General features: G+C 61.3%; 1 protein-coding gene across 4 annotated transcripts; it reads left to right on the top strand.

Annotated features, from left to right (window-relative positions):
• The first annotated feature begins 1,680 nt into the window (after positions 1-1,680).
• Positions 1,681-8,094, top strand: MAGEA4 (MAGE family member A4). 4 transcript variants are annotated; one of them, XM_047715994.1, is made up of 3 exons: positions 1,681-1,908; positions 6,722-6,779; positions 6,966-8,094. In XM_047715994.1, exons 1-3 carry the CDS (start codon positions 1,700-1,702, stop codon positions 7,986-7,988), a joined length of 1,290 nt encoding a protein of 429 aa, XP_047571950.1. In that variant the 5' UTR covers positions 1,681-1,699; the 3' UTR covers positions 7,989-8,094. The 4 variants fall into 4 exon arrangements, 3 of the variants coding, with proteins under 3 accessions (XP_047571950.1, XP_047571949.1, XP_047571951.1); XM_047715993.1 differs by having other exon boundaries at positions 6,722-6,785; XM_047715995.1 differs by lacking the exon at positions 1,681-1,908 and adding an exon at positions 3,921-3,982.
• Positions 8,095-8,772: the final 678 nt, after the last annotated feature.

Here is an 8,772-nt window from a genome sequence, read left to right as displayed (position 1 = left end):
TCTGCCTTGCTTCCCCAAAACACACAGACAGAAACAAGCCCTTTTCCTCCTTGCCCATGGAATAAAGTATAATCTTTTATGTTCTTATTATTTTCAGTGCTAAGACGTCACCCAGTCCTTATCCTCCATGTATGGCTTGTTATGGACTTTCTGGTCTGACCCCCAATCCTGTAGGACCCCACCTTCCTCTCTTCTTATACATCTGTGTATTTCCTTCTTTCTTTCCTTTCTCCCCACATTCAGAGGATTCATGTGTACAACCACGTGTGCGTGGATGCACATGCACATACACACACACACACACACACACACACACCTTTTCACAATTTGTTGATTTTAATTATCAATATTGGCATACACTGTATGTAGATGTAAGATTTGGCCTCTAAACCCGTGGGCATTTCTCGGGGGCCAGACCTCGGAGACTTCACAGATAGCTCTGAGATCTTTGTCCTCGTTCTGAAGTTACTGCCAGACAAGAATAGGGTAGGAGTCTTGGGGAGATGTTAAGGAGGTAGAAGAAGAGCTTGGGTATCGTCATATCACCCTGACACTGTCTCAGGACCTGAGTTGGAGGGCATCTTCCTCTTCTTACTTTTGATCCTTGGGATTGGTTGTTCCATAACTTTGACAGGAATGTTTCATTTCCTGGTCACCTTTGCCTTGTCAAAATTTCCCAGTGGTCTATCCAGGACACATGGCCTGTCCATATATACCTCCTTCTAGGACAATGAGGAGCCATACTTAGGCTTTGATTGGTCAGCAAGGTTATCCTCTAGCCAATAGTAGCCCTGGGGAAGGGCCTTAGACATTGCCAAGAACCATCCTGACCTTTCCTTGGGTTGGGGGTGGTGCTGAGGAGGCCAAGATGCAGCTTAGACATAACAAAGCACCATCCTGTGGTGGGGTTGGAGGGATGAATTTGAGGAGGCCTAGATGCATTGGTTGAAGAAAAGGCACATTTCTTTACTATCCATAAAGAACCAGCAGCAACCGACTATCTCATGTTCAGTTCTGGTGGGTCACATAGCAGGGAGAGTGTTTCCAACAAACCTTTCCTCAAGACCACCCATTTTAGTGGTTCATTGCATTCTCTCCCACCCTTCATTTACCATTAAGTACTTTTTGTACGTTTTACCTAAAATCCGTCCAAAGTAATGTGGATGTATTTAAGTTTCTGTGGAGATGTAACATTCCACTTCCCTCCGAAAATTTCTCTTATGTACCCCTCTATGAAAACCACTCATTTATTGGGTACTACCAGAAAAATTTTCTATTTCACACCCTTTTCTCAGTGTCTATGTAGCTTTCCTTAGATTTCTGTTTTCAAGGTTGAAATAACTGCCTTCAGTCTGTCTTCAGTGAATAGACTTGTTCAACTGGGTATCTTAGTCTTGTTTCAAATCTGAGAGAGTTGTGTTCATCTCAGTAGGAATGCTACCCAGACTTGGGTTTTAACAGCATAGAAAGAATCAAGCAGGTATTTACAGGACAAAAGTCTGGCTTGATGTTTGCATGTGAGAAACTATACTCCACCACCACCCCCCCCAATCTTCCCAGGGAATACAGGGACTTAAAGCCTCAGTGTGAGGCAAACAGACTCAGCGGGGTACAGGGTGAGGGTACCCAACCCTGCCTGCTAGAGTCCAGGGGAGGAGGCCAGGCAGCACCCGGGGAACCCGCCACCCACTCCCAGCCCATGATCCCTCCCCTCCCCCACGAATCCCACTTGGGACCCATCACCGCCGGAGGTGCTGTCAGCCCTAGGGGACCCCTTCCTCTGGGGTCCGGATGTGACGAGCGCCGACTTCCGCCTCCGCGGCCTGAGAGAGGCGAGGCCCTGCGTGTGGGAAGCCGGATTCAGGTTGGCGGAGGGAAGGAGCCCAGGCCCGGCAGCCAGGCGTGCAGGTAGAGCCTGCCCTGAGGGTGCCCCGAGCGGGGGACGTGGGGGGACTCCCGGGATCCAGGGGGCCCCTGGCACCGCCACCGGGCTGAGCCCTTCCCGCCGGGGCCAGGGCAGGGGACACGGGTCCCCAGAGGGACGGGCCCAGGCCCTTCCTGGAGTGGGTGTCGGCACCTGAGGTAGATCGTGGGGCTCAGTCTTCCCCGAGCTGGTGCAGCCCCTCGGGCCCTGCTGCGGACCAGCCCTGGGGTCCCTGGGGAGGGTGGCCACAGGGGGCGATGGCTGAAAGGTGCCTCGGGGGTCCGAGGGGGCTGAGGACCTTGGTCGGAGGGCAAGGATGCCGGGTCAGGAAGGCTGCGGCCCAGAGAGGCCCAGGGAGTCCAGGGGGGACGGGGTCGGGCCCAAGTGGCGGCAGAATCGAGGGAGTTCGGAGCCCAGGACACAGGGGTCGAAACTGAGGTCGGGCCCCAGGATCAGTCCGGGCAGACCCCAGGCGGGATGAGGACATGAGGCCAGCGTGTCGGGACTGGCGCGTCCAGGTCTCAGAGACACTGGGGGCCTTGGCAGAAGGAGCGGGGCCTCCCTCAGTGGGGTAGAGCGGCGGGCACAGGTCCTGCTTTGTTTCATGGTGAGGATGTAGGAGGATTGAGGGACCCTGGACCGCAGCCCAGAGTCAGTCAGGGAAGATCCGCGGTGGGGGATGGAAGCACATGGCAAGTCCGGACTTCCGCATCCGGGTCTCTGAGTGAGGAAGGGCCTGGTGTAAGGAGCCGATCTGAGGTCGTCAGCGGGAGGGCTCAGGCGTGAATGGGATTCAAGGTATGAACCCTGAGGGAGGCCAGAGGGGACCGCACCAACATCGGCTCCCAAGGCCATTCTGGGAAGTCCCCCGGGCGGGATGGGGACAAGTGGTCCGGTGGCCTGAGTGGGGCATCTGGGCCTCCGGAGAGACTGGGAGCCTTGGTGGGGGGAGAAGGGCCTCCCTCAGGCGGGCAGAGGGGCGGGCGCAGGTCGTGCTGGGGTTCATGGTGAGCATGCAGAAGGAGGACTGAGGGATCCAGGACCCCAGCCCAGAGTCAGTCAGGGAAGGTCCGCGGTGGGGGGATGGGAGCACGTGGCGAGTCCAGACTTCCGCATCCGGGTCTCTGAGTGAGGAAGGGCCTGGTGTAAGGAGCCCATCTCAGGTCGTCAGAGGGGAGGGCTCAGGCACGAATGGGATTCAAGGTATGAACCCTGAGGCAGGACAGAGGGGACCTCACAGAATTCGGTCCAAAGGGTCAGTTTAGAAAGGCATCTGGCGGGATGAGGTCTCGTATCCCCTAGGGTGGGACTGGCGCATCCAGGTTTCTCTAGTGACTGGGGACCTTGGCAAAAGGAACAGGGCCTCCGTCGGCGGGGAGAGGGGATGGCACAGGTCCTGCTGGGCTTCATGGTGAGCATGCAGAGGGAGGACTGAGGGACCCTGGACACCAGCTCAGAGTCAGTCAGGAAAGATCCGTGGTGGGGGATGGGAGCACGTGGCGAGTCCGGACTTCCGCATCCGGGTCTCTGAGTGACGAAGGGCCTGGTGTAAGGAGCCGATCTCAGGTCGTCCGAGGGGAGGGCTCAGGCACGAATGGGATTCAAGGTATGAACCCTGAGGCAGGACAGAGGGACCTCACTGATGTCAGGTCCCAAGGCCAGTCGGGGAAGTTCTCCAGGCGGGATGGGGACACGAGGCCAGCGTGTCGGGACTGGCGAGTCCGGGTCTCAGAGACACTGGGGGCCTTGGCAGAAGGAGCGGGGCCTCCCTCAGTGGGGTAGAGGGGCGGGCACAGGTCCTGCTTTGTTTCATGGTGAGGATGTAGGAGGATTGAGGGACCCTGGACCCCAGCCCAGAGTCAGTCAGGAAAGATCCGTGGTGGGGGATGGGAGCCCGTGGCGAGTCCGGACTTCCGCATCCGGGTCTCTGAGTGACGGAGGGCCTGGTGTAAGGCACAGATCTCAGGTCCTCAGAGGGCAGGGCTCAGGCGCGAATGGGAGTCACGGCATGAACCCTGAGGGAGGCCAGAGGGGACCTCACAGCATTCGGTTCCCAGGGTCAGTTTAGAAAGGCATTTGGGCGGGATGGGGGTCTCGTATCCCCTAGGGTGGGACTCGCGCATCAGGGTTTCTCTAGTGACTGGGGACCTTGGCCGAAGGAAAAGGGCCTCCCTCGGGTGGGCAAAGACGTGGGGGCAGGTGCTGCTGGGCTTCACGGTGAGGATGCAGAGGGAGGACTGAGGGAGCCTGGAGTCTAGCCCAGAGTCGGGGAATTTCCGAGAGGGGGATGGGAGCCCGTGGCGAGTCCGGACTTCCGCATCCAGCTCTCAGAGACACTGGGGACCTTGGCAGAAGGCGCGGTTGCTCAGAGGGGCAGGGGGCAGCCCAGGTCCTGCTGGGCTTCACGGTGAGGATGCAGAGGGAGGTCTGAGGGAGCCTGGACCCCAAACCAGAGTCAGCCCCTAGAAGTCTGAGTGTAGGACACGGATTCCTCATTTGTGTTCGTATGTGCATGTGTGTGTGTGTGTGTGTGTGTGTGTGTCCCTCACTCGCCCACCTGGGTCTCCCAGAGGCTGGATGCCCCGTTGTCTGTGAGCCGATCCACAGGCAGTACAGCAGACAAAGGCATAGGCACCAGGGAGCCCCGTTGGAAAGGGGAAGAAGGCCCGAGAGACCTGGACGCCTCATCTCAGCCCCCGCGGTCAGCCCTGGGAAATCTTGGGCTTCGCCGCTGCACATCGTGGTCACAGACTTGAGCCAGTGGGCTGAGGGGAGCGATAGCCTTGGTGTGGGAGCACCGGCCCCGGGACAGCAGACAGGAGAGGCCCGGGACCCGCTAGGGCTCGAGGCGAGAGGACCTGAGGGAGTCCCCAGGGAGCCCGCTGGACCGCGCCTTGGTTCAGCCACGGGAGGCTCCTGGGGTGGGCGATCCCACGCCGTGCATGGCCACTTCAGCCTCAGGGCCTCTGAGGACCGGTGGTCACAAGGATGGAGCAGCCGCTCAAGAATGCGTAAGGGGGGAGATGGGCCGTGTGTTGCTGGGGGGAAAGGCGAGGACTGCAAGGAGGACTGCAGGATTGGGGACAGAGACCAGATTTGGTCCCAGGAGGCCCCAGGGACAGATGACCGCATAGGGCGAGCCCTGCATTCCCACCAAGTCTCCCAGACCCGGGGGTCTGGGTGGGAGCGTCAGGCTTCAAGATCTCCCGGGCGGACGGCGGGCCTGCTGTGTTGGAAGGTGAGGACCAGAGGGAGGACTGAGGCATCCTGGTCCCCAGCACGTTCAATTCGGAGAGGAGGCCCCAGTGTAGGAGGAGCACATGCCTGTCCTGATGTCCACATCCGGGTGTGAGAGACTGCGGGCTGTGGTGAGAAGGAACAGGGCCTGGGGTGTGGTGGGCTTGTGTGCGTGAGGGTGTGAGTGTGGAGCACGGGGTGGGGAGGAGGGTCACAGGTCCTTCTGGGAGTGAGGATGAGGACCCTGGGGGAGGACTGGCCGGACCCGGTCCTCCCCTCTCAGCAAAGAAGCCAGTGCCCCGGAGTCCGGCCTTGCCCTGTTGGCAGCCCAGGGAGGATCGGTCAGCGGTGGCCCAAAGTGGCAGGCATGCTCACTTGTCTCATGGGCTGGAAGGTGGGGAGACCTCGGGGAGTGAGGTCTCGGGCTGAGGGGCACCTGGCCTCTATCTCAGGTTGGGGGCTGGGTGGAAGGGCCGGCCCTGGCAGGAAGGAGGATTAGCCTCCCGGGAGCCTGAGGGCATCCCCATCCCAGGACAGAGGGGTCGGTCCCCACCGCCAGCCCTTTGGGATCTTGCTGGAAGCGGACGGTGGGGGATGGACCCTCGGACATGGGCGTGGTGGCTCCTCACCCTCCTCTGGGAGCTCTCAGGGAGGCGAGGGCCATGCTGGGAGAGGTCGGTCGGAGTCGGGTCATCCGAGGAAGCCCACCTGGCAGACACACAGGAGGCCCTGGTCCTGGCAAGAGTCAATGTGGGGACCCCCGAGGCAGGAGCGAGGGCTCCCAACCCACCCCTTGGGACAAGGAGGGGATGGCCCAGAAATCTGGCCAGCTCTCCCTGACCGCCCTGAGAACCCTGGCCGGGTCTGCCAGGCGCAGCCCCTCTTGGTCCCCAGATCCCTGGGCTCTGGGAGGGGAGGGCCTGTGCCTGAGGGTCTGGACTTTGGTCAGTGGAGGAGGCACGGGTGGAGGTGGGAAATGAGGAGATGCCTCCCACAACTGGATCCCCAGGGCCCAGGCCTGCCCTCACACTTCTGTCAGCCATGGGGACACGGGGGTCGGTGGGGAGACGGGGCATCGGTGGGCAGACTGATTTCTCCTCGCTTTTCCTCCTGGCTTCTCCATGAGATGAGGCCTCGACACCAGGAAGGTGGCCTCCAGTCAGCACAGGGAGTTTTCCCAGGCAGTCCGAGGGGTCAAGGTATAGACAGCGGGTCGCACCCATCCAGTATAGACGGAACCCGACGTTCGGCCATCCCTGGAGATCCGTGACGAGCCCTGTAGACCTATGGCAGGCCGGTCCAGATGTGGACCCCCTCGCTTTCCTTCCCGGAGGCTCAGGGCTGCGTGGTCTTGCTGGGACCCTTTGGCCTCTGGGCCAAGCGGGGTGGGGCTTAGGTCCTGGCAGGGGAAAGAAGTCCCCCGAGAGGCCAAGGAGGGGACCGCCCAGCCTGGACGGGTGGCCCACTCAGGGAGTCCAACCCAGCCCTCCTGTGTGCCCTGGGCCCCGGGGCTGTGCTGTAAGTCTGCACCGTCAGGTGCCTCCTCCTTTGATCCCCCAGGGTCGTCGAGAAGGGGCTGTTGAGCCCTCGGTGTGAGGCAGGAGTCCCTGGGATCACGGTGCAGGTGAGTGCCAGTGGTCAAGGTGAGGTACTTGCTCTGAGCCTGGAGCCAGGGGCTCGCCCATCCCAACCCAGAGGGGAACCCTGGGCACCCATGGGCGACGCAGCCCACTGTCGGCTCTGGGACGTCCGGGCCTCTGCTGGCTGGGCTGCACCCTGAGGAGCCGCGCACATGTGTGTTCAGGTTCAGCCCGACACCAACGCCATGCCCCTGGGTCAGAGGAGTGAGCTGAGGAAGCTGGAGGAAGACCCTGGACCAGGACCAGGCCAGGGCCTGGAGGAGGCACAGCAGTGCGGGGCTGGAGGGGTGGAGGCCCTACCTCCCTCCTCCGCCTCTGCCTCCTCCCAGTCCACCGTCCCGTCCCTCTCCTGCTCTGCCCTGTCTCTGGGCCCCCCGGAGGAGGGGTCTGCTGCGGGGACCCCGAGTCCTCCCCAGAGCCCTCAGAGGGCCTGCCCCTCGCCCGCGGCCATGGCAGCCACTGTCTGGAGCCTGCCCGACCAGGGCTCCAGCAGCTCAGATGAGGAGGGGTCCAGCACCTGGGAGGAGTCCGAAGAAGCCGAGCCTCGGCTCTCAGACGTGCTCCAGGAGAAGACAGCTGACCTGGTGGGGTTCCTGCTCCTCAAGTATCTCACCAAGGAGCCGACCAGCCAGGCGGAGATGCTGGCGATCGTCGGCGAGGATGAGCAGGACGCCTTCCCCGGGATCCTGGGCCAGGCGTCCAAGTGCATGCAGCTGGTGTTCGGCGTGGAGGTGAAGGAAGTGGACCCCAGCGAGCACTCCTACGTCCTGGTCCCCGTCCTGGGCCTCACCTGCGACGCGATGCTGAGCATTGAGCAGGGCGCGCCCAAGACCGGCTTCCTGGTGGTGCTCCTGGGGGCGATCCTCCTGGAGGGCGACCGTGCCCTCGAGGAGGTGGTGTGGGAAGCGCTGGGGGTCATGGGGGTGTATGCCGGCGAGGAGCACATCATCTATGGGGAGCCCCGGGAGCTCCTGACCAATGTCTGGGTGCAGGAAGGGTACCTGGAGTACCGGCAGGTGCCCGGCAGTGACCCTGCCCGCTACGAGTTCCTGTGGGGTCCCAGGGCCCACGCGGAAACCAGCAGGTTGCAGGTGCTGGAGTATTTGCTGCGAGTCTATCCCGGGCTGCCGGTTCCCTCCCTGGCCCCCTCTGAAGAGGCTGTGAGCCATGAGGAAGAGGGGGCCTGAGGCCCAGGGGCGGCTGTGGTGCGGTCCCGGCTCCGGCGGGGTCGGCAGCTTGTCCTGCGGGGCGCTGGGCACGGAGTGAGGCCGTTTCTTGGTTCTTCCCTGTGTGTGTGTGAAGAGAGAGCCCTGGGATTTCTCAGCAGTGCAGGGCCAGGGAGGGTTGGGGGGAAATGCAGGGCAAAGAGCCTCCTTTGGGGGGTGCGGGGGGCGGTTCCCTGCGATGCCTCCCAAGTTCAGAGCTTGGTGTCCCTGGCGAAGCTCTCCAGGGGGCTTCCTTGTTATAGGAGGCTTCGTTGGCTTCAGCGGCTGAGTGTGTGAGTGACATCCCCCAACACAGCGTTTGTCCTGACCCAGTTCAAGAGTTACGAGTTTTGTCATGTCCCGGGGCCGTCTGGGGGGCTCCGTTGGTTAAGCATCTGCCTTTAGCTCAGGCCAGGATCTCAGGATCTTGCGATCTCACCCCACATCGGGCTCCCTGCTCAGTGGGGCCTGTTTCTCCCTCTCCCTCTCTGTGTGCTGTTTCTCGAATAAATAAATAAAATGCCTTGAAGCACAAAGGATTTTTGCCATGTCCTAGAGACCAGCCTAGACACTTTGCCTCCTTTTTTGGGTTCTGGGCCAGAATCACAGGGCTGGGCCTCGGGATGGGTTGGGAAGGCGAAAGAAGGGAAGGGGAAGGGGAAGGGGGTCAGGAATGGGGGAAGAGAAGCGCGTGGGTTCTGGCCTCTCTGACGCCCCGCCGGCGGTCATGGTGTAAATGCCAGAGGCACACACGCACACGGGGCTC

The sequence above is a fragment of the Lutra lutra genome, chromosome X, assembly GCF_902655055.1.
Source record: "Lutra lutra chromosome X, mLutLut1.2, whole genome shotgun sequence".
NCBI lineage: Eukaryota > Metazoa > Chordata > Mammalia > Carnivora > Mustelidae > Lutra > Lutra lutra.
The sequence above is the reverse complement of the archived record's forward strand: the minus strand, read 5'-3'. Positions and strand labels throughout refer to the sequence as shown.

Bases quoted from the DNA above. Each gene is read 5' to 3' on its own strand.
- MAGEA4 (XM_047715993.1), top strand. From the start codon at position 1,700: ATGATCCCTCCCCTCCCCCACGAATCCCACTTGGGACCCATCACCGCC. The intron at 1,909-6,721 runs GTAGAGCCTGCC...TTGATCCCCCAG, and splicing joins CCCGGCAGCCAGGCGTGCAG to GGTCGTCGAGAAGGGGCTGT. The intron at 6,786-6,965 runs GTGAGTGCCAGT...ATGTGTGTTCAG, and splicing joins TCCCTGGGATCACGGTGCAG to GTTCAGCCCGACACCAACGC.